The 25392-nt window shown below is 41.0% G+C and overlaps 1 protein-coding gene across 1 annotated transcript; it reads right to left on the bottom strand.

The window, feature by feature from the left end:
• Positions 1-13303: 13303 nt before the first annotated feature.
• LOC118812696 (mucin-5AC-like) lies at positions 13304-15728 on the bottom strand. Its single transcript, XM_036577812.1, has 2 exons — positions 15410-15728; positions 13304-15202 (listed from the first exon to the last, which is right to left on the bottom strand). The coding sequence occupies exons 1-2, from the start codon at positions 15557-15559 to the stop codon at positions 13304-13306; spliced, it is 2049 nt and encodes a 682-aa protein (XP_036433705.1). The 5' UTR covers positions 15560-15728.
• Between the last annotated feature and the right edge of the window lie 9664 nt (positions 15729-25392).

Raw genomic sequence — 25392 nt, forward strand, 5'->3', positions numbered from 1 at the left:
ATCAGAGGAACAGAAGAACACGAGAGGAACATCAGATAACCTCAGAGTGACATTAGAGGAACTGAAGAACACGAGAGGAACGTCAGAGAAATTCAGAGTGACATCAGAGGAACAGAAGAATACGAGAGGAACGTCACATAACCTCAGAGTGACATCAGATAAACAGAAGAACATGAAAGGAACGTCAGAGAACTTCAGAGTGACATTAGAGGAACTGAAGAACACGAGAGGAACGTCAGAGAAATTCAGAGAGACATCAGAGGAACAGAAGAATACGAGAGGAACGTCACATAATCTCAGAGTGACATCAGATAAACAGAAGAACATGAAAGGAACGTCAGAGAACCTCAGAGTGACATCAGAGGAACTGAAGAACACGAGAGGAACGTCAGAGAACTTCAGAGTGACATCAGAGGAACAGAAGAACACGAGAGGAACGTCAGAGAAATTCAGAGTGAAATCAGAGGAACACAAAAGAAACATCAGATAACCTCGGAGTGACAACGGAGGAATAGAAGAACACGGGAGGAACGTCAGATAACCTCAGAGTGACATCAGAGGAACAGAAGAACACGAGAGGAACGTCAGAGAACCTCAGAGTGACATTAGAGAAACAGAAGAACACGAGAGGAAAATCAGAGAACTTCAGAGTGACATCATAGGAACAGAAGAACATGAAAGGAACGTCAGATAACCTCAGAGTGACATCAGAGGAACAAAAGAACATGAGAGGAAGATCAGAGAACTTCAGAGTGACATCATAGGAACAGAAGAACATGAAAGGAACGTCAGATAACCTCAGAGTGACATCAGAGGAACAGAAGAACACGAGAGGAACATCAGATAACCTCAGAGTGACATCAGAGGAACAGAAGAACACGAGAGGAACGTCAGAGAAATTCAGAGTGACATCAGAGGAACAGAAGAACACGAGAGGAACGTCAGATAACCTCAGAGTGACATCAGATAAACAGAAGAACATGAAAGGAACGTCAGAGAACTTCAGAGTGACATCAGAGGAACTGAAGAACACGAGAGGAACGTCAGAGAACCTCAGAGTGACATCAGAGGAACAGAAGAACATGAAAGGAACGTCAGAGAACTTCAGAGTGACATCAGAGGAACTGAAGAACACGAGAGGAACGTCAGAGAACTTCAGAGTGACATCAGAGGAACAGAAGAACATGAGAGGAACGTCAGAGAACCTCAGAGTGACATCAGAGGAACAGAAGAACACGAGAGGAACGTCAGAGAAATTCAGAGTGACATCAGAGGAACACAAAAGGAACATCAGATAACCTCAGAGTGACATCAGAGGAACAGAAGAACACGAGAGGAACGTCAGAGAAATTCAGAGTGACATCAGAGGAACAGAAGAGGAACATCAGATAACCTCAGAGTGACATCAGAGGAACACAAGAGGAACATCAGATAACCTCAGAGTGACATCAGAGGAACAGAAGAACACGGGAGGAACGTCAGATAACCTCAGACTGACAACAGAGGAACAGAGGAACACAAGAGGAACATCAGATAACCTCAGAGTGACATCAGAGGAACAGAAGAACATGAAAGGAACGTCAGAGAACCTCAGAGTGACATCAGAGGAACAGAAGAACACGAGAGGAACGTCAGAGAACTCAGAGTGACATCAGAGGAACAGAAGAACACGAGAGGAACGTCAGATAACCTCAGAGTGACATCAGAGGAACAGAAGAACACGAGAGGAACGTCAGAGAACCTCAGAGTGACATCAGAGGAACAGAAGAACACGAAAGGAACGTCAGATAACCTCAGAGTGACATCAGAGGAACAGAAGAACATGAGAGGAACATCAGAGAACTTCAGAGTGACATCAGAGGAACTGAAGAACACAAGAGGAACGTCAGAGAAATTCAGAGTGACAGCAGAGGAACAGAAGAACACGAGAGGAACGTCAGATAACCTCAGAGTGACATCAGAGGAACAGAAGAACATGAAAGGAACGTCAGAGAACCTCAGAGTGACATCAGAGGAACAGAAGAACACGAGAGGAACGTCAGAGAAATTCAGAGTGACATCAGAGGAACAGAAGAACACGAGAGGAACGTCAGATAACCTCAGAGTGACATCAGAGGAACAGAAGAACATGAGAGGAACATCAGAGAACCTCAGAGTGACATCTGAGGAACAGAAGAACACGAGAGGAACGTCAGATAACCTCAGAGTGACATCAGAGGAACAGAAGAACACGAGAGGAACGTCAGATAACCTCAGAGTGACATCAGAGGAACAGAAGAACATGAAAGGAACGTCAGAGCACCTCAGAGTGACAACAGAGGAACAGAAGAACACGAGAGGAACGTCAGATAACCTCAGAGTGACATCAGAGGAACAGAAGAACATGAAAGGAACGTCAGAGAACCTCAGAGTGACATCAGAGGAACAGAAGAACACGGGAGGAACGTCAGAGAATCTCAGAGTGACATCAGAGGAACAGAAGACCATGAAAGGAACGTCAGAGCACCTCAGAGTGACATCAGAGGAACAGAAGAACATGAGAGGAACGTCAGTACACTGCAATATATCCGCAGCCATATACGTTAGTCATATTCTGGATATATACACAGACAAACTCACACACAGGTGGGAAATCATGTTTTATAAGAATGTATTGTGATGTACATCATTGAACTTCAGTATTCAGTACAGTTCAACTAAATTCTGAAAGAAAAATTGCACAGGAAACATTTTGTCCATCTAACTTTCCTTAGAATAACAAACATTTAACGTATATCTATGCATTTAACGTGTGTGTGTGTATACTCTAGTGTTATTCTCTCTCTCTCTCTCTCTCTCTCTCTATATATATATATATATATACAGTAACACTACTAACATTAAGTAGCGCATTTGTTAACATGAAGATCGTAACATTAAGTAGACGAATATCAGTTCCGTTACTTCATATATTTTCGCTCCTTTGTTCATAAACTGTGTATATAAATTATTATTAGCTGTAATAACACTTAAGCAGTAGCAGGTAGTAAAAGCGCAGTTACACGTACTCAAGTGACATTACATTTTGATGGATTTGTATTGTTCAATAAATTATCAAATAATACTATGTTTACTTTTTACTTACTGTACTTGTAATGTAGTACATTAACAAATGCATTACTTAATATTAATCAGTCAACAATTATTGTAAAGTGCGACATATATACACGTCACATATGTATGTATTCCTCAATAAGTACATGCCCAAGTCTAATATTTTTGTCTCATTTGTCTAATGTGGTTCTCTTCATCTACTTTTAGGACTTGTGTGAAAATCTGATGAAGTTTTAGCTCAAATTTATGCAATAATGTAAAAAATTCTAAAGGGTTCACAAACTTTCGAGCACCACTGTATATATACTCAGAAAATCTGTGCATATCTTCGATTTATTTGCAGATATATTTAAGATAACAGTCTCACCCGCGCTGTGCTGCCCGCTGTCCTCGTCCTGACTCCATCTGCCGCGCGCGCGTCCAGCAGGTCCGGCGGGTTTCTCCAAGCTCAGCTGCGCCAACAGCGCCAAATACACCGCGCGCAGAAACATCTCCAAATGCCGCTCGGTGGCCCACGCGCTCACGCCTCGCGCTTTTATATGAAAGGAAGGAGGGCGCGAGAGTGAGTCCGTGCTCACGTGACACATTGTGGAGCGCGGGCGAGCAGAACATGGTGCGCTGGTACGAGCCGTGCGTGATTACGCACAGATAGACGCAGGTCGCTGCAAGGCCGAAGATTCTGTATCGTTAAAGGGGGAGTTAATGACAGACTGAGCTACTTAAAGCTGTAACTATCCGAGGGACACGCTTACACACTGGATCACATGCAAAACATGGCCAGAGCACAGCATAGAGATCATAATATCATGTATAAATGACACTGCTCCTTTAGGGAATACAGATCCAGAGCAGGAGCTGGATGGGTGGTCCTCAGCCCTGGAGACCCCCGGTCCTGCATGTGCTCCCACCCCAGCTCATTAGGAACTATACATTTATCTATATACAATGACCGTTTTCATAAAAACTTTAATGTTTGGAGTCCATTATCGTTTATAAATGACATTTTCCTGCATCAAATTAAACTGTTTTAGTGGAATCAAAACCCATCAGCTGATGCTTTTGTTAGATTATTTCATAACGGGGTCCATACAGGGATATAAGGCGTTCATATTCAGAGCTGTACATTCTGTTCACGGCATATCAGTGATGATGAGTGAGTGCTGAGCAGTGCTGTCTGTTGAATGTTTGACATTCCTGTTGGTCACTAAAAACTCTGTGCACAAACCCAATTCCAAAAAACTGTGACAGTAGTTTAATAAATAAAAACAGAAAGCAGTGATTTGTGAAATGTATTTTAAGGATATTTAATTGAAAACGCCACAAAGAAGAGAGATTTCCATCTGAACCTGATTAACTTTATTCATTTTTTACGCCCGTCTGCTCTGCTCAGGTCTTTCTGACAACTTTCTGCTGTCTTTTTAATTCACAGTTAAAAACAGGACATTTCCAGGGACAGGCCACCAAAACGGGGACATCTGGGCCCAGTCCCATTTCTTCTTTTTACCCCTACCCCTTGTTTTTGAGGGTCACCCTAACCCCCTGGAACTGAGTCACAGGGCAGTGGTTGAAATCTTCCCTTTGAAATGGGACCCTCAAATAAATAAGAGCATCACTTCATTAACAGCTACCAGCGCTGCTCTGTAGGTGACCCTGCCAGTCTGCAGTGACAGCAGAGGAGGGTAAAGTTCAGCTCCTCACTGCTGGGCTTTAGTTACATTTAGGGATCATATGATCTTCAAAGAGGGGGGCAATTATTTATTATCACCCACCCCTAATTCTTCAGTGATATGAAGCTGAAGTCAGATATTCATCAGATTCTCGTTCCAATTTTCCCGTTCCACCTTAAATGGAGCAGCAGTTACATTCTGGCGCTTCAGGCGTCAGAACTGCTGGACTATTTAAGGTGGAACGGAAAGTTAGCCAGCTAGCGAGACATTAGCATGCTATTAGAGATTTTCTATGCTTGTTATGAAGAAAACAACCAAAATACACTGAAACAACATTAAACTAAGATAGCAGTAACAGTGGTTATTGTAATTTTTTAACAGAGAAAATTCTCACATTTGTGCGTTTCTTTGGTCTCTTGTTCTCCATCTTTCCTGATTTTCTTTTTTCCTCATAACTCTCTGTTTGGAGTCTCTGAAAAACCTCTGTTTGGAGGTCATGTAGCCCGAACACTTCGCCCTCCCCCTCTATCTCAACAAGAATTGGCACACCCTGCACCTAGACGTGAACGTGCAAAATGGAGGGCTAAGGGCTCAGTGGTAGGGGCGAGGGGTGAAATGGGACTGGGCTTCTCAGGGTAGGTTCAGCCTGGCAGCGGCGCAGGCTACTTGTTTCCTGAGTTTAGATGAGCAAATAATGTGTTTTTCTTACAGCTGGCGGGTCGTTCTCTGTATCTCCGCACCATCTGATCCTCAGTGAACTACACGAAGGCCTTGTACTGCTCTGAAAACACACACACACACACACACACACACACTCACACACACACACACACACACACACACACACACACACACTATCAGGACAAAAAACACAAACAACAGCAGCAACAAGGACCAAACACTGCAGCCTCAGATAACACCATAAAGGCTAAAGACAAAACTCAAATCACAATCACTGCAAATGCGCTGAAGCTCTGTTCCAGCAGGTCTGATGTTCAACAGCTAAACATCAGCACTAGAACTCCACACAGAACAGACTTCTTATTAACCAACAACCACTACGGAAGCATGTGCACTACCACAGAAACCTAGATCCACACCGTACACTCCCCACCGGGCTTTAGACACCAAGAAAAACAGAGTTAAAAAACTGTTTAATCGATCAGAAAAACAATAATACTAAACACAGAGAAATGATATAAATACACTAAAGAGTGATTTTATGTATGTTGTATAATGTGTCTGTTCATCCGATTCCTGTCCTCTCCTTGAGGAAGCCCAGTATTAACTATACCTGCTTCATGTAACCAATACTTCATGATGTTAAATCAGGAGCTGCTGATGGAGTTTAATAAATCTGTGCAAGCTTAGAGGAGAAATCAGGAAACAAACTTCATTCTTCAAACCAGCTCACAAAATTGAACTATTTTTCTGTTGTATTTTGTATGTATTTAATGATAGGTGGTGTTTTAAAAGCAGAAACACACATATTGCCCAGAAAATCATTTTAAATAATGTGCTAAGGTGCCAAAAGCATTGGCACAGAACTGAAAACACACACGATATGGTCCACAAGTCTGAGACCACTTGGAAAAACTGGGATGTTTAATCCTGAAAATTAACAACAGAACTTTAAAAAAAACTAAGTATAAATACTGTAAATGCTGCTCTGTTTGTGTCTCTGTTCAAACACTAACATGGAAATTCTGTTTCATAACTCCCCCTGTTTTTTGCAGGACTCTAAGCACTGATTCTTCCAACAAGCGAAAAAAAACTCAGATAACACTCCTCAAAACAAATCCGGAGTACTTTATGATTAACCTCACAGTGACATCGCAGATGGCTGGTAAGTTCAGCATATTTCCACTTTATTCAAATGAGCCTGGCAGCCACACTAAAGTTAGTCACAATCAGAATCAGAATCAAGCTTTATTGGCCAGGTTTGCTCACACATGCAAGGAATGTGGTTTTGGTTACAGGAGCTCACAGTGCACAGTGTCAGACACACATTTACATATAGTGAATTAAATAAAATACATGCATTCCTACCATCACTCACACAGACACACACACACACACACACACACACACACACACACGCAGTCATACCTGTAAACACACACACAGTCATACCTGTAAACACACACACACAGTCATACCTGTAAACACACACACACAGTCATACCTGTAAACACACACACACAGTCATACCTGTAAACACACACACAGTCATACCTGTAAACACACACACGCAGTCATACCTGTAAACACACACACAGTCATACCTGTAAACACACACACAGTCATACCTGTAAACACACACACACGCAGTCATACCTGTAAACACACACACAGTCATACCTGTAAACACACACACAGTCATACCTGTAAACACACACACACACCGTACACACACCGTCATACCTGTAAACACACACACAGTCATACCTGTAAAACACACACCAGTCATACCTGTAAACACACACACAGTCATACCTGTAAACACACACACAGTCATACCTGTAAACACACACAGTCACACCCGTAAACACACACACACAGTCATACCTGTAACACACACACACAGTCATACTGTAAACACACACACGTCATACCTGTAAAACACACACACAGTCACACCTGTAAACACACACACACAGTCATACCTGTAAACACACACACAGTCACACCTGTAAACACACACAGTCATACCTGTAAACACACACACACAGTCATACCTGTAAACACACACACACAGTCATACCTGTAAACACACACACAGTCACACCTGTAAACACACACACAGTCATACCTGTAAACACACACACACAGTCATACCTGTAAACACACACACAGTCACACCTGTAAACACACACACACAGTCATACCTGTAAACACACACACAGTCATACCTGTAAACACACACACACAGTCATACCTGTAAACACACACACGCAGTCATACCTGTAAACACACACACGCAGTCATACCTGTAAACACACACACACAGTCATACCTGTAAACACACACACACAGTCATACCTGTAAACACACACGCAGTCATACCTGTAAACGCACACATACAGTCATACCTGTAAACACACACACACAGTCATACCTGTAAACACACACACAGTCATACCTGTAAACACACTCACACACAGTCATACCTGTAAACACACTCACACACAGTCATACCTGTAAACACACACACACACAGTCATACCTGTAAACACACACACACAGTCATACCTGTAAACACACACACGCAGTCATACCTGTAAACACACACACGCAGTCATACCTGTAAACACACACACACAGTCATACCTGTAAACAGTCATACCTGTAAACACACACACAGTCATACCTGTAAACACTCACACACAGTCATACCTGTAAACACACACATGCAGTCATACCTGTAAACACACACACACAGTCACACCTGTAAACACTCACACACAGTCATACCTGTAAACACACACACAGTCATACCTGTAAACACTCACACACAGTCATACCTGTAAACACACACACACACAGTCATACCCGTAAACACACACACGCAGTCATACCTGTAAACACACACACACAGTCATACCTGTAAACAGTCATACCTGTAAACACACACACAGTCATACCTGTAAACACTCACACAGTCATACCTGTAAACACTCACACACAGTCATACCTGTAAACACACACACACAGTCATACCTGTAAACACACACACACACAGTCATACCTGTAAACACTCACACACAGTCATACCTGTAAACACACACACAGTCATACCTGTAAACACTCACACACAGTCATACCTGTAAACACACACACAGTCATACCTGTAAACACACACACAGTCATACCTGTAAACACTCACACACAGTCATACCTGTAAACACACACACACAGTCATACCTGTAAACACACACACACAGTCACACCTGTAAACCTTACATTGTGCAAAGTATGGGTCTGAAGTTAAAGTGCTGAGTGCAGCAGCAGTTGAAGGGTGTATAGTGGCAGAGAAAGGGATGAATGAGGTGACAGTCAGATAAGTGGGGTAATAAGGCAGGTAAGTGAGGTAACAGTCCGATAAGTGGGGTAATAAGGCAGGTAAGTGACGTGACAGTCCGATAAGTGGGGTAATAAGGCAGGTAAGTGACGTGACAGTCCGATAAGTGGGGTAATAAGGCAGGTAAGTGAGGTAACAGTCAGATAAGTGGGGTGATAAAGCAGGTAAGTGGGGTAACAGTCAGATAAGTGGGGTGATAAGGCAGGTAAGTGACGTGACAGTCCGATAAGTGGGGTGATAAAGCAGGTAAGTGGAGTAACAGTCAGATAAGTGGGGTAATAAGGCAGGTAAGTGAGGTAACAGTCCGATAAGTGGGGTGATAAGGCAGGTAAGTGAGGTAACAGTCAGATAAGTGGGGTAATAAGGCAGGTAAGTGAGGTAACAGTCAGATCAGTGGGGTAATAAGGCAGGTAAGTGAGGTAACAGTCAGATAAGTGGGGTAATAAGGCAGGTAAGTGAGGTAACAGTCAGATCAGTGGGGTAATAAGAGCCTGAAACTAAACACATCACTACTTAAATCAGTCTAGTTCAGTGAGTAAGACTAAGAGTCCCACAGACTGGCACTAACTAAAGGAAAAGCCCTGAAGATTGACTCTACCAAGAGTAAGAGCCCTAAAGACTGACACTACCAAGAGTAAGAGCCCTAAAGACTGACACTACCAAGAGGTAGAGCCCTAAAGACTGACACTACCAAGAGTAAGAGCCCTAAAGACTGACTCTACCAAGAGTTAGAGCCCTAAAGACTGACACTACCAAGAGTAAGAGCCCTAAAGACTGACACTACCAAGAGTAGAGCCCTAAAGACTGACACTACCAAGAGTAGAGCCCTAAAGACTGACACTACCAAGAGTAAGAGCCCTAAAGACTGACACTACCAAGAGTTAGAGCCCTAAAGACTGACTCTACCAAGAGTTAGAGCCCTAAAGACTGACACTACCAAGAGTAAGAGCCCTAAAGACTGACTCTACCAAGAGTTAGAGCCCTAAAGACTGACACTACCAAGAGTTAGAGCCCTAAAGACTGACACTACCAAGAGTAAGAGCCCTAAAGACTGACACTACCAAGAGTTAGAGCCCTAAAGACTGACACTACCAAGAGTTAGAGCCCTAAAGACTGACACTACCAAGAGTAGGAGCCCTAAAGACTGACACTACCAAGAGTTATAGCCCTAAAGACTGACACTACCAAGAGTTAGAGCCCTAAAGACTGACACTACCAAGAGTAGGAGCCCTAAAGACTGACACTACCAAGAGTAGGAGCCCTAAAGACTGACACTACCAAGAGTAGAGCCCTAAAGACTGACACTACCAAGAGTAGGAGCCCTAAAGACTGACACTACCAAGAGTAGAGCCCTAAAGACTGACACTACCAAGAGTAGGAGCCCTAAAGACTGACACTACCAAGAGGTAGAGCCCTAAAGACTGACACTACCAAGAGTAGGAGCCCTAAAGACTGACACTACCAAGAGTTAGAGCCCTAAAGACTGACACTACCAAGAGTAGAGCCCTAAAGACTGACACTCACTAGTATTAAATTATACTATATTGGCTCTAGTATAATATTGTATTACATTATAATCAAACTGGCATGTACAAATTTAACAATCTATACAAAACATAGTAACCGTAGCCAACACATATATATTTATAATTTTTATACACACATGATGTATATTTTGAGTTATAAGCCAAAGATGGACCTGAGCTTTATTATTCTGAGAGTGTGGAGATGAGCTGAAGAGCTCCAGTGTGGGGCAGCAACGTGTAGCAGAAGAAGAAGGGTCCGAGTCCAGCAAACACAGACAAACAGCCTCCAAAGCTGACCAGTCCACTTCTGCCTCTGTGGCTCTGACTGAGATCAGAATGACGGATTAATCACTGCCTTCAAAACCGTACTGAAGGTCTGAGATCTTAACAAGTGACTTCAGCTTCAAACATGAACACCAGGCTCTCCATCCTTTACAGCGACCCGCGAAGGAGTGAAGCTCAGCAGCGGCGCTCAGGCTGCACCTCTGGCAGGGCTGAGTGGCTCCTGGCCCGGACAGCGGGCTGCACCTCCTCCGCTTGGGTGACGCAGGACCGTGCAGTGGCTCGAGCCCCACGGAGCGCTTCAGGGTGGCTCCACACGCCATCACACACTCCCTCTCGCGCCGGAGGAAGGTGAAACTCCAGCGCGCGCTCCGATCTTTTTTTCTTCTGTTCAACCTAGGCGCGTTTGTTTGTTTCCCACTCGTATTCATGAAATCCACGCCTACCTGCGCTCAGATTGGCTGAAAGCGGCCCTCCTGCGCTAGGATTGGCTCATGAGATTGATTCTCACAAGCAGTCCGCCCAATCACACCTCCATCACCGCCAACGCAAACGGAAGCAAAACTGAAAGGACACCACGCGCATACGCAGCGTCTATTTTATTTCCCACCCGTATTGCGACAAGCCCCGCAATCCATCCCTAATGAAAAGAGACCATTAGAACTATTTGAATGAAAACCTGATGGTTTTGCTTTCTAATGGGATCTGGTGTAATCGTGACCATTAGAGACCACTAGTTTCCCTTGGCTACTGAACAGTGATTGGCTGTACCTTTGTGTACCCTTGCACTGGGATTGGTTGGACAGTAGCCTGTCCTAGAAATGGAGGGCAGGAGAAAAACTTCCAACCAATCCCACTGCAGGAGGGGTGTGGCTTGTTAAATATTAGTAGGAAACTATGCTTAATCACTTACTGGAGCAGTCTGTTGGACTGGCTCAGCCAATCAGCCTCAGAGAGATTTCTACAAAAAAAAACAAAACAAAAAAAACACACCTGAATAATCAAATGCATAAAAACATAGCATGAAGCTAAACCAAATATTACAACTAAATTGAACAAGAAAAGTGGGACAATAAAACAAGACATTACAAATACAAAAAACACTGTTTCCCATCAGTCCTTTACAGAAATACTGCAAAAAATTTAAATTGAGATCAAATTAAAATGTTCTCAAAAGACACTGGAATAAATAATAATAATAATAGTAATAATAATAATAATAATAATAATAGCAATAATGGTCTTTATTTGTATAGCACTTTTATTTAGCTACAAAACCACAAGGTACACAGCAAATTAAGCTGAAATGATCATTAATGCATACATAACATTTCAGTTCTTTGCAAAAGTTAGAGAGCGCCCTTGAGGTAAGTACAACTAAGTACAAGATGTTTGTGAGGAGATTAGACATGAGATAATCTGCTTGCATAAGGAAGACCAAAGTCAAAGGAGTTTCCAAAACTGGAGTTTAAAAACTGATTAAAAGCTTCACAGAAAATGTGTCTCCTAACAACCACTTGGAAGACCTGGTAGCCACCGAAACCACCCTCATCAGATAAACAGCACTTAAAGCTTTAATCTTTGAGAGAGAGGAGAAAATCAAGCTGCTTCAGATCTGAAAACATCCACAGGTGTTTCTCAGAGGAAGCTATGCTCTTGTAGGCGTCTAATTTGGTGTAGCAGCTGCTGTTGAACTTGCTGCTTTGGTTGCTTTGGTTTGGTCACCTGAGGTAATGTTTAATGTTCAAGCAAGTGCAGTGGATACAGCATGTTTGGTGGTTGTCACAGTTTTAGTTACTGAAGCCTTGAAGACATTCTTCAAAGTTGTGACAGTATCTGTGGTTGTACAAGATGCTGTTTTAGTGGTATTAGTGGCCTTTAGATTGGAGCAGCAGTACTTCAAGAGGTTGCTGCTGGTGTTACGTCCACCATTGAGTTTATTGAGGATATTGTAAAGATCTTTGCAGGAGTGCTTGTTCATGCAGTGTTGCGCCTGATTCACACATGCTGCGTTCGCGTGGCGTGAGCTCTGCAGCTTGAACGCACTGGCCTTTCATACCTACAGTGTTTGTGTAGAGTGGAGCAGCAAGAAAGTTATACAGACATTCCTTTTTCCAGACACATAAATGGACACATCAGTCACTCTGATCAACAAAAATGTAATTTATAAAAGTGCACAGTATGTTTGTTTATCCTCGACAGCATTCTGACTTGTGATTAGGCATAAGTTTCAAGCCTGGTAGACCAACCAGGAAATCTGTTTGCAGTATGGAATGTTTAACTAGAATGTTGTGATGAATTAAATAAAAAAAAAAATACAATTGTACAATTTTCTGTTTAATTTTCATTGATTTTCATGGATTATTTTAGGATATTTTGCTGCACAGAAGAAATCAGCACCAGGTCTGTTCTCTAAATACGAAATACTGGGATGCTCGGTTGCACTGACCTGTTAAAATGGACGCTGAAATTAAAAGCAAGACTTTCCGTATCATTTACGCCATGCAGACGCAGTATGTGTTAATCAGGCCTTATCATTGTAATAACTGCTGCATTGGTGGTAGAACATTTATCATATGTAGTGGTCCTTAGAGTAAATACAAATGCAGTGGTTGTTACTGTTGAGGTTGCTCCTACATTGGTTTATGTGGAAGCTATGGAAGCCGTGGGAAGCTTAGTAATCTTCGTAGTAGCTCCAACAATTGCTCAATTCTAGTGATGAGATCATTTGCTGAGATGGTCGTTGTAGGGTACACTGTTGGTGTGGTTGCCCCTTTGGCTAGTGTACTGGTCTTTTCAGAGATCGATGTTGTTGCTGATGGTGCACTCCTAGATGCAGCTGATATGCTTGTGGCTACTGTAGAGATTCCTTCAGTAGTACTTGCTTCAGGAGCTATAGTAGTTGCAGCAATTGCAGATGCAGTTTGAGATGATGTGGTTGTCGCAGAGGACACAGCTGCTGCTGCAGGAGTTGCTGCAGTTGAGGTTGTAGCAGCTACTGAAGAGATCCTTGCAGTCATACTTGTTTCCAGATCTCCAGCAGTTGTAGTTGCAGCAGTAGCAGCAGTAGCAGCAGTTGTTTCTACGACTTTAGTGGACCAAAGAGCAGAAACAGCTGCAGTAGTTCCTGTTGGTGTGATTGGTGTAGCAGTCGCTGACGAGGTACTTCTGGTTGTGCTTGTTATAGGAGCTACATTAGTTGCAGCAGTTTCTGTTGTAGACTTCAAAGAGGATACAGCTGCTGCAGTAGTTGCTGCTGGAGTTTTTGCTGCAGTTGGTGCATTAGTGCTTGTCTCGGGAGCTCTAGTAGTTGCAGCAGTTCTGATCGTTGCAGTGGATGCAATTACAGTAGTTAGTGCTGGTGGTGTTGCTGCAGTTGAGGTTGTAGCAGCAACCGAGGATGTCTTTGCAATGGTACTTATTTCAGGAGCTGTAGTAGTTCCAGCAGCTGCATTTGTAGTTTGAGATTCTGTTGTAGTAGATGCAGCTGGAGTAGTTAGTGCTGGTATTTTTGCTGCAGTTGAGGCTGCAACAGTGGTTTCAGATGTGGTAGTGGACTTTCCAGTGGAGGGAGCTACAGTAGTTAGTTCCCTTTTGGTTGTTGCTGCAGTTGTAGTTTGTGCACCTAGTGTACTGTCCCTTGCAGCAGTGCTTTTTTCAGCCGCTACAGTTGCTGCTATTGTAGCAGACATCACAGATGTTACAGCTGCAGTATTACCTGCTGTTGTGGATGTTGCTGCTGTGGTTGATGCTGTTGTGGCTAATGTAGCAGTCTTTGAAGTAGGGCTTGTTTCAGGGAATGTAGTAGTTGCAGAAGTGGTTGTAGTAGTTTCATGTATTGTAGTGATTTTCATAGAGTATATATCTCTAGAAGTTGCCGCTGGTGTGGTTGTGACAGCAGGTGAAGTTGTGGTTGCAGTTGAGGTTGTTGGAACTACTGCATCTACCTTTACAGATGTACTTGTGACAGTGCCTGTTGAAAGAGCTGTAGTAGTGGCAGCAGTAGACGTAGTAACTTCAGCTATCGTGGACTCCACAGGGGATGCAGCTGCTGATGTGGTCATTGCTGCAAGTGAGATTGTTGCGAATACTGAGGGGGTCCTTACAGCTGTGCTTGTTTCAGCAGAAGTGGTAGTTGTTTCAGACACTGTAGTGGTCTTTTTCAGTAGACTGTTAGTTGCCATGCTTTGAGGTGGTAGAGTTAGTCTTGGAGATGGCCTATAAGGCTTTGGTGGAATGGACGTGAAACCCCAAAACTCATAAATTGATTGCTCAGGTAGATCTTCAACATACCCTGTTGGGGTCACCATAGGGGGTCTGTAGACTGAGCAAAACCTGTGATGATGCCCCTGAAAACAGTCACGTGGTTTTCTATTAGATCGCCTATGATGATGCCTATAAACGTGTCTGTAATGTCGACTGTAGGGATGTGTGTGTATGACGTCTCTCTGGAAGCTTGATCTGGGAAGTCGTTTAGGTTGATGCTGAGCACAGGACACTTTTGCAGTGTATGATTCATCTGTTAGGTCAATATACTGGAATGCAAGGTGATCCTGAAGGAAGGATAAATGAAGGGAGTTATTTACCGAGCACACCAAGGAGAACAGGAATAGTAAGATTTTTCTCCTCCATATTATCCATATTATCCTTTTAGCGTATAATATAGATTACATCTGTGTCTAAAAATGAGCATTTGCTTGTTTATTACTTTGCAGTGACCCACAAAGATTAGCCTGGAGAAATTCAGTGGCTGAAATTACCTCCATTCCTTTGTTCTTCACTTTGATAAACAGGCCATCTTCATTTCTCCATTGTGTTAGACCAGGGTCTTGAGAGAGGTTCTTCTTGTCCTCTGAAAAAGAAAAGAACAGTTTAATATCTGCTCTTACAAAATCTCCTGGAACCAACATGGATCATATGACATTATCAGGCACAGTATTTTTAACATGGACTCAAACTGACCTCCGAATCTCACGCCTTTCAGCTCTTTAGCCGACAACTTCACAGTCATGTTTTCACTTCCACATGTAACTAAAGGAACCTGCAGAAGAGCTCCAGGTGCAGATGATGGACATGTTTTCTCCAGGATGCTCCCCGAGGAGCCCATTTTTACAGAGTATGACCTCCTCTGGCCAACCTGAGAAGACAAGAGCACAGAATTATCTACCTGTAGTTGGACCGACATTAACCTTAGAAGTCACTGTGATTGCCATCAATGTATGCTGTGATTTTATTTGAATTATCTCTGACTCGTAGTTCCTGAAACTGGGAGAATCTGTAGAAGATGCAGATTCTAAACTTTAAATGACATCTCTTTCTGTAAGTAGAAGACGGAATATTTTATTGTTTTGATTTTGATGAGTTATTGTTGTGTACATTCTTGTTCTGCAGACACAAAAACACCCATTCCATTTTGTGATGTCAAAACAAAAAAAAGTTAGTCAATAAAGCTGCAGACTCAGAATTACACAATGTAAATTAAATGTGAATATAATTCATTATGTGACTATGAAGTTAAACATACACTTACATACTGAAATGAAGAACAGTAATTATGTAGGATAAATATACAATACAGACAAATCACACTAATAACTGAAATGAATTAATGAATGTAAATGAGTGTAAATGAGCCTCACCCAGTGTTTCAGGAAGCAGCCTTCATAGAAGATCCTGAGCAGTGAGCTGGGCTGCAGCTCCACATGACTGCACTCCAACAGCAGGTTTTTAATGAAGACCTGAGGATGGTCGTCTGAAGGAACAATCAAAATACAGTTTATTCCCCAGCTTTACTTCTGTGTGCTTGTGTTTCATTAAAGTTTCAGTTAATTGCAGTCCTCTGAAAATACACGAGGTATCATCCATCTGTGTCCGTTCATTTTGATCAGGTAGTGATTCTAGTGATTTCGCAATACCAGAGATCATAATCCCTACTGTGCTAATTAAAAATTTCAAATTTATAAAAACACAGACAGACAACTCTGGTATCAGGTGCTCTGTACTAGATCTTTAGTCAGGCTGAAGGTTTTGGCCTGAGCAATTTTTAAGCCAAAGTTGGACCTGATCCACAGCACCGTGTTTTGAATTTTTTTTACCTGACACAAGACCAAAGAAAACTTGTTCTATCAAAAGTCTGCCAGGCTGTGGCCCAACAAAATTCTATCTCAAATCAAATAGAAATGGACAGTCTGAACCGACTGTAGCCCCACAAAATTGTTTCTGAACCCGACTGTAGCCCCACAAAATTCTGTCTGAACCGACTGTAGCCCCACAAAATTCTGTCTGACCCAACTGTAGCCCACAAAATTCTGTCTGACCCAACTGTAGCCCACAAAATTCTGTCTGAACCAACTGTAGCCCATAAAATTCTGTCTGACCCGATTGTAGCCCACAAAATTCTGTCTGAACCAACTGTAGCCCACAGAATTCTGTCTGAACCGACTGTAGCCCCACAAAATTCAGTCTGACCCGACTGTAGCCCACAAAATTCTGTCTGACCCGACTGTAGCCCACAAAATTCTGTCTGAACCAACTGTAGCCCATAAAATTCTGTCTGAACCGACTGTATCCCACAAAATTCTGTCTGAACCGACTGTAGCCCACAAAATTCTGTCTGAACCGATTGTAGCCCACAAAATTCTGTCTGAACCGACTGTAGCCCACAAAATTCTGTCTGACCCGACTGTATCCCACAAAATTCTGTCTGACCCGACTGTATCCCACAAAATTCTGTCTGAACCGACTGTATCCCACAAAATTCTGCCTGAACTCGATTGTAGCCCACAAAATTCTGTCTGAACCGACTGTAGCTGACAAAATTCTGTCTGAACCGACTGTAGCTGACAAAATTCTGTCTGAACCGATTGTAGCCCACAAAATTCTGTCTGACCCGACTGTAGCCCACAAAATTCTGTCTGACCCAACTGTAGCCCACAAAATTCTGTCTGAACCGACTGTAGCTGACAAAATTCTGTCTGACCCGACTGTAGCCCACAAAATTCTGTCTGAACCGACTGTAGCTGACAAAATTCTGTCTGAACCGACTGTAGCCCACAAAATTCTGTCTGAACCGACTGTAGCTGACAAAATTCTGTCTGAACCGACTGTAGCTGACAAAATTCTGTCTGAACCGACTGCAGCCCACAGAATTCTGTCTGAACCGACTGTAGCCCACAAAATTCTGTCTGAACCGACTGTAGCTGACAAAATTCTGTCTGAACCGACTGTAGCCCACAAAAAAACAACAAAGAATAGCCAAAAAAATCTGAATTAATAGGTTTATTGTCAGCTAGTAAGTTTCAGTTCCATTCAATTTTGAATACAATTACTTTCAGTGAATAAAGATTTCATTTTCCATTATTTCCAGAGAAAGTGGCTCATGAAGTCATAATTAGTAGGTATTTGAGTTTCCAGCAAGACACTCTTAACATCTAACTTGCAGTGTATGAGATCACACGCCAACTTTAACATTTCTTTAATTTTATAGCTCTTTTTATCTTTTATGTGAAGATAACCTATTTAGCACTTTGAACAGTGAAACACACACGTTTATGTTCTGTGCTATTTCACTCATGTTTTCATATTTAATGACTGTCTAAGTGTTCAGCAAATATGGACTGTTTGACTTCACTGTCCTAATCAATATGTACACATATCAATATGTACATATCAATATGTCCATATGATATGTACATATCAACACTTCTCTGCATTAGTTTTCAGTCTTAGAGGAAATATGATGCACTCTGTTGCTCTAATATAAATGACTTTTCCACTGACTTGTTCTGCTCAGTGATATGATACTGTACAGGCTGTTCCTAATCTGGAACAAGACTGTAGTCACTGGAGTCTTTAATATCAGCTCTTTATCAGTCAGTACAGTACAGTGTGCCATGATAAGAGAACCAGCTGTTGGAGGCTGAAGTGGAAGTTTACTGCTGTACCGAGTCGCTCGTTCAAAAACGCATTGTGATCATTTAATGTCAGCTCCAGAAATGGTGTTCACAGTGTTTACATTAGAGCCTTTTATGTGCTGATCTTCAGCTTTTATGGTTTGAAATAGCAGTGCACGAGAACCTGGAAAGAACCGAGTTTAGGAGAGATGTGGAGTTTCTTCACAAGAAACCAACCCACATGTTCCAAATGAGTCACTCCACACCAGCTCACCAGATCACAATTCAGAGGCGGACGAATTCATGCCAACCTGAAAAAGATGCTCTCCAGTGAATGAACCTGATGTAGGAGTTTAAAACCAGCTGCCCTAAAGTGAAATATTATACTGTAGTATTGTATTTATTAATATTTCTGGTTTTAATAGTATGAAAGTAAATATTCCAGCTCAGTTTTCCAGTAAACTCAATATTACCTAATAAGGTGAATGTTAAACTTGACCTAAAAACTAAATGGAGCAGTTTTTGCTTGAACATTTCCTGTGATGTGACCGTCAAGCTGAGACGGCACAGAATCAACATTCAGTACCAAATTCACAGCATTGAGATGACGTTGTTCTCCTGGTCATTTCACACTGACCACTGTAAACGTTCTCTTACCCATCAGCAGGTAGAGATCGGACAGCTGATCTGGAGGAAATCTGGTGATCAAGCTGTCAGTGTCACAGTGAAACAGCAGGCGATGCTCAGCAGCTCCTTTCTCCTCAAACCCTACAGAGGAACATCAGAGGAACATCAGATAACCTCAGAGTGACATCAGAGGAACAGAAGAACACGAGAGGAACGTCAGATAATCTCAGATTGACATCAAAGGAACAGAAGAACACGAGAGGAACGTCAGATAACCTCAGAGTGACATCAAAGGAACAGAAGAACACGAGAGGAACGTCAGATATCCTCAGAGTGACATCAGAGGAACTGAAGAACAAGAGAGGAACGTCAGAGAACCTCAGCGTGACATCAGAGGAACATCAAAAGAACACTAGAGGAATGTCAGATAACCTCAGAGTGACATCAGAGGAACAGAAGAACACAAGAGGAACAACAGAGGAAGATCAGAAAACTCAGACTTGGTTCATTAGATCAGACTCTCAGTTTATTGGAGATATGATCTCAGCTTTTATTAAAGTAAGTTCTTGGAATCATTCATAAGCTGAAGAAGTTAAGAACGGAGGTTTGGACCTGTGGGCAGCTGAACAACAGAGGCTCACATTCTAACGCAGACTTATTAAGAAGGAGCAGAATTAATCAGAGTGATGAAGAAGACAAAGAGAGAGAGAAAAGCAGTAATAATAACAACAACAATAATAATAATAATAATAATAATAATAATAATAATAATAATAATATAACACAATTCGAAAAATGAAACCAGATAAAATAAAGAATAGCAAGTAACGTACAGCCACCACATTCAGGAAAGAAGTACATGACAAATACATAGTACAGTTTATATATGTATATATATATATATATATATATATATATATATATATGTACACACACATACACGTCACATATGTATGTATTCCTCAATAAGTACATGCCCAAGTCTAATATTTTTGTCTCATTTGTCTAATGTGGTTCTCTTCATCTACTTTTAGGACTTGTGTGAAAATCTGATGAAGTTTTAGCTCAAATTTATGCAATAATGTAAAAAATTCTAAAGGGTTCACAAACTTTCGAGCACCACTGTATATATACTCTATAAAATCTGTGCATATCTTCGATTTATTTGCAGATATATTTAAGATAACAGTCTCACCCGCGCTGTGCTGCCCGCTGTCCTCGTCCTGACTCCATCTGCCGCGCGCGCGTCCAGCAGGTCCGGCGTGTTTCTCTAAGCTCAGCTGCGCCAACAGCGCCAAATACACCGCGCGCAAAAACATCTCCAAATCCCGCTCGGGTGGCCCACGCGCCCACGCCTCGCGCTTTTATATGAAAGGAAGGAGGGCGCGAGAGTGAGTCCGTGCTCACGTGACACATTGTGGAGCGCGGGCGAGCAGAACATGGTGCGCTGGTACAAGCCGTGCGTGATTACGCGCAGATGGATGCGTGCGTCTGTGCGCGTGCCAGTCGTACGCGATGATGCAGGTCGCGAAGATTCTGCATCGCAGTTGAGTAAACAACTCTGAAATGCTTTTTTAATAGACATTTAGTGGATGTCTTAGTCTATCAGGAGAGCCAGTCACAGCAGAAGAACATGCTGTAGGTTTTTGATGCTATATCACAACAAATGGTGCAGCTTCCTCTGGGTTCAGCACATAGTGGTGTGGATGTCACAGGGAATGATCTCTCTTTATGGGGGAAACTGGTATCCTTAAATACAGATGTACTAACAAATATATTAGGGAAGTCTAATCTAATGCAATAATTTATCAACAGCCTTTTTGGTCTTTTGTGTTTGAGATAATAAACTGGAATAAAGCATGGACAATTTGTGATGAATATTGTATGAATAATAAAATAAAGTGTCTTTAAAATTCTACACAGTATGTACCCTGGCAAAAGAAAAGAAAAATCATTAATGAATATTCCTGTACCTTTTTCCTTTTCTAATCCCTTCTGATTTAGAAAAGGAAACCAGTCTGTTTTTCCAGTGCACTTATGCTGAAAAGTTCTGGATTGATGTGGGAAATTTTGTAAAAAAAAAACTGGACACCATATCACACTGTATGTTTCAGGTGTTATTATTGATTTTTCTATGGACAGATTAGATGTTAAAGTATTCCGTTTTGTACATTACTTATTATGGGTAAATATCATTTACATAAGAACAGATGGTCTGAATATCAGCCAGATTTTACACATTTTCTCCATGAGGTTAAGGACTATGGCCATACTTTTAAAAAATATAAAGAACAAGAAAGCAAAAAGGACTTTATTAAGAATTATGTATTCATTATGATTTATTTAATATTTAATATAACTTATTTAATATGATTTATTTAAAGAACACTCCTGACTGTTTGTTGTCTTATGTTATAGTGTTGTATACTTCCTTCAAAAATAAAAAATTAAAATAAATAGCATCGTGGGTGATTAACAGGGGCTGGTCCTGTTTGTCAAAGGGGGAGTTAATGACCTACTGAGTTACTTAAAGCTGTTATTAAGCTGTAACTATCTGAGGGACGCGCTTACACACTGTACCACAATGTTAAACTTTCCTCTCTGGGCTCTGTCATTTCTTTAAGAAGTAAAGAAATACAACTAGTTTTTCATGTTAAGCCCAAGAAATCTCTCAACAACTGCTTTTTTACCATTAAAGTTAGAATTCTGCTGCTGAATGACTTCTTTGGTTTAAAAGGCAACATAAACATGGACTGCTAGCTTTTGCAATGCATGGTCAGAGCACAGCATAGTCACATCATGACACATCATGACATTATGAACATTTGGATGTATTTAAATACCACAAAGTCAGATTAAAAAAAAGTTTATGCTTCTTTAAGACATTTTACAACAGTTAGTTTCACATAGCATGTAGTAATAAAAGATCTTCCTAACTTAAAAACGATGTGTCATGTATAAATGACACTGCTCCTTTAGGGAATACAGATCCAGAGCAGGAGCTAGATGGGTGGTCCTCATCTCCAGCCCTGGAGACCCCTGGTCCTGCATGTGTTCCCACCCCAGCTCATTAAGAGCTATATATTTATCTATATACAATGACCGTTTTCATGAATAACATTACCCTCTGGAGTCCATTATCGTTTATAAATGACATTTTCTTGCATCAAATTAAACTGTTTTAGTGGAATCAAAACCCATCAGCTGATGCTTTTGTTAAATCTAAAAATTTCATAACGGGGTCCATACAGGGATATAAGACGTTCATATTCAGAGCTGTACATTCTGCACAACCCGTAGTGGATGCCACACTATTAAAAGGTTCCTAGAATCCAAACAAATCTCTGTGCTTAAAGGAAAAGGCTGAAAACCACCACTGAATGACCTTTGACCCCTCAGGCGGCTCTGCGTTAAAAACACACATGCTTCTGTAATGAATATCGCCAATTTCTCTGGGCTCAGGCTCACCTGAAATGGACTGATGCTCAGTGGAAACATGCATTGTTGTCTGGCAAGTCAACCTTACAGATTGTTTATGGAAATAACGGACGTCGTGTTCTCCGGGCCAAAGAAGAAAAGGATCATCCAGATTGTTACCAGCGTGAAGTTCAAAATCCAGCATCTTTTATGGTGTGGGGGGTATTAGTGGGTAATTCTGCATGTATTACAGCAACATGGCTTTGAAGTAAGAGAGTGCAGGTGCTAGACTGACCAGCCTGCAGTCCAGAACTGTGTCCCATTGAAAATGTGTGGTGCATTATAAACTGCAACATATGACAACAGAGATTGTTGAGCTGTTGAGCTGTTATACCAAGCAAAAACAGAAAAAAAAAAACACTTTCACAACTACAACAATCAGTTCCCAAAGGGTTACTGAATGTCGTTAAGAGGAAACATGATGTACCACAGTGGTAAACCAACACCTGTCCCAACTTTATTGGAACATGAAGCAGGCATCAAGTTTAGAATAAGCGTATTGTGGTGAGTTCAGAAAAAGGGGTACATGTTATTTGGGTTGATTGTCCCCAGCATTATTTTCTAGGTTTGATTTTTTGAAGGACTCTTGTAGTGAAGGTGGAACGAGGCTTTTGTTTACACTGGTTTATACTTAGTTCAGGAAGAGCAGTGTCAGTTTATTGCTGGCAGTTGGGCAACGTAGATTCAGTGAGACTTAGAGCAAACCTAAAAAAATCATTCCGTGTGTGAAGCAAATACAGAAGCACAGTCTTCTTCAATAATGCAGAACGTTACAGTATATATACAAAACGCTATAGTCAAATAAACTAAAGCTAATTTGTTGAAACATTACATGTCTTGTCTGTGTACTGTTTCCAATTGAATACAGGTCAAAAAGCATATACAGATAATTACTGTCCATATATATTTACATTTTTCCTGCTGTTCTAACTTTTTTCAAATTGGGTTGGTACATCTGTACCTGATGAATAACAATTCTGAACATTTAATGCCGTATAACTGAGCATGTGTTCAATAATTTAACATTCAAATTGAAACTTTAATGAGGCTTTAATGTACGTTCAGCCCCTGTCTGTACTTTTATCTGCTTTCTATCTGCTGAAATATTATTAATACTGGAAGTGCTGGAACTCCGTGTATGTGTTAGGACTAGAGTTACAGGATATTATCTCTGTGGAGTCTTTAACAGTTCAAATACATGGTGCTGAGTCAAGTGTGGTGAAGGTTCAGTTCTGCTTTTGATAAAGTCATTTATTTCCTTTTCTCGTATTATTTTTGGTTATTTAATCATTCATTTTATTTTATTTCAATGGCACTCAAGTCTGCCCTTTATAACATTTTTAGTAATTCTAATCTGTGGTTAGACATAAAAAAATAACCATCCCGGATAAACATGCTCTTTAAGACCTTGGTCACAAACTCACAGTCTGTTCTGATGATAAATATAAACAATAAAACCTCCAGACCTCAAACCGAACATATGCATCATTCTACTGAACTGGTTCAAACTCAAAGCTGAAACACATTTGGGACTTTTAGCTGATCTTGGACTTCAGACTAAAATCCTTTTGCTCTGAGTGATTCTAAACCTTGATTATGATTATTTTATTAAAACTAATGATTAAACATTCCACTTTGTCTCTACCAAAACAATCATAACGCTACCAAACTGTACCAAATGTTTCAGTAGTGACTGTTTCAGTGACAATTTTTGCTCATTCTGAGCTCAGAAACTCAGCCAGCACATGACCAGCAAACACAGCTTTGAACAGCTGTTCACACAGAAAATCATCATATTTTACATTAAAACACTAAAAAGTGCTGAACTGCAGAAAATATGGCGATTCTTAATGTTCCACACTGATTTTCAGACTTTGGGACACATTTACGTCAAAACAATGGGATCTACCTGCTCACCATGTGGCCATGAGGGACAGGGATGCAGCCTCACTTCCTTTATTTTTAATAGAACTTCATTCTAGATTCCTTGTATTAGAATTTCAATCTGGATATTCATTTTACCAGAAATTTATCGTGGTTAATTTTATCAGAACTTTATCAATTAGGTTAATTGCACTAGAACTCCATTCTGAATAAACATTTAATTAGAATTTAATTCAGTATGTGAATTTTATCACACATTTATTCCAGATATTCATTTATTAGAACTTCACTCTGGATGTTAATTATATTAGAACTTCATTCTGCACGTCAATTTTATTAGCACCTCGTTCTGGAGGTTAATTTTATTAGAACTTGATTCTGGATATGAATTTTATTAGAAGTTCATTCTGGATGTTAATTTTATCACAATGTCATTATTGACTTTAATTTTATTAGAATGTCATTGTGGATGTTAATTTTAGTAGAACTTTATTCTGGATATAAATTTTATTAGAACTTCATTTTGGACATTAGTTTTAATAGAACTTCATTCTGGATGAATTACCTACATGTATATCTGTGTGTTAATTTGTTATATTTTGTTTTACAAAGTTAGTAATGTTTAAGTTATAAAATAAAAAGGGGGTCAGTTCCAGTTTCCTGTATTTTGACCATGGTAACTGCTGTACTGTAATAAACTCTGGTGAAGGCCGACTGATAAAACTTGGTACTAACTAAATAACTAACTTTGTCAACTGCGTCAGAAAATCACACAGTAGCTACCACGATGAGTGAAGCTGGTGAACTATGGAACACCCAATAAAGACAATGGACTACAATGGTTCAGTACAGTTTGTTTAATT

The sequence above is a fragment of the Colossoma macropomum genome, unplaced genomic scaffold, assembly GCF_904425465.1.
Source record: "Colossoma macropomum unplaced genomic scaffold, Colossoma_macropomum, whole genome shotgun sequence".
Classification (NCBI taxonomy): Eukaryota; Metazoa; Chordata; class Actinopteri; order Characiformes; family Serrasalmidae; genus Colossoma; species Colossoma macropomum.

What these genes read in the sequence shown, in the direction of transcription:
- LOC118812696 (XM_036577812.1), bottom strand. Translation starts at nt 15,559, where the DNA reads ATGTTGGTTCCAGGAGATTTTGTAAGAGCAGATATTAAACTGTTCTTT. An exon ending in TGAAGAACAAAGGAATGGAG is followed by an intron (nt 15,203 to 15,409) that starts GTAATTTCAGCC and finishes TCCTTCCTTCAG; the next exon opens with GATCACCTTGCATTCCAGTA.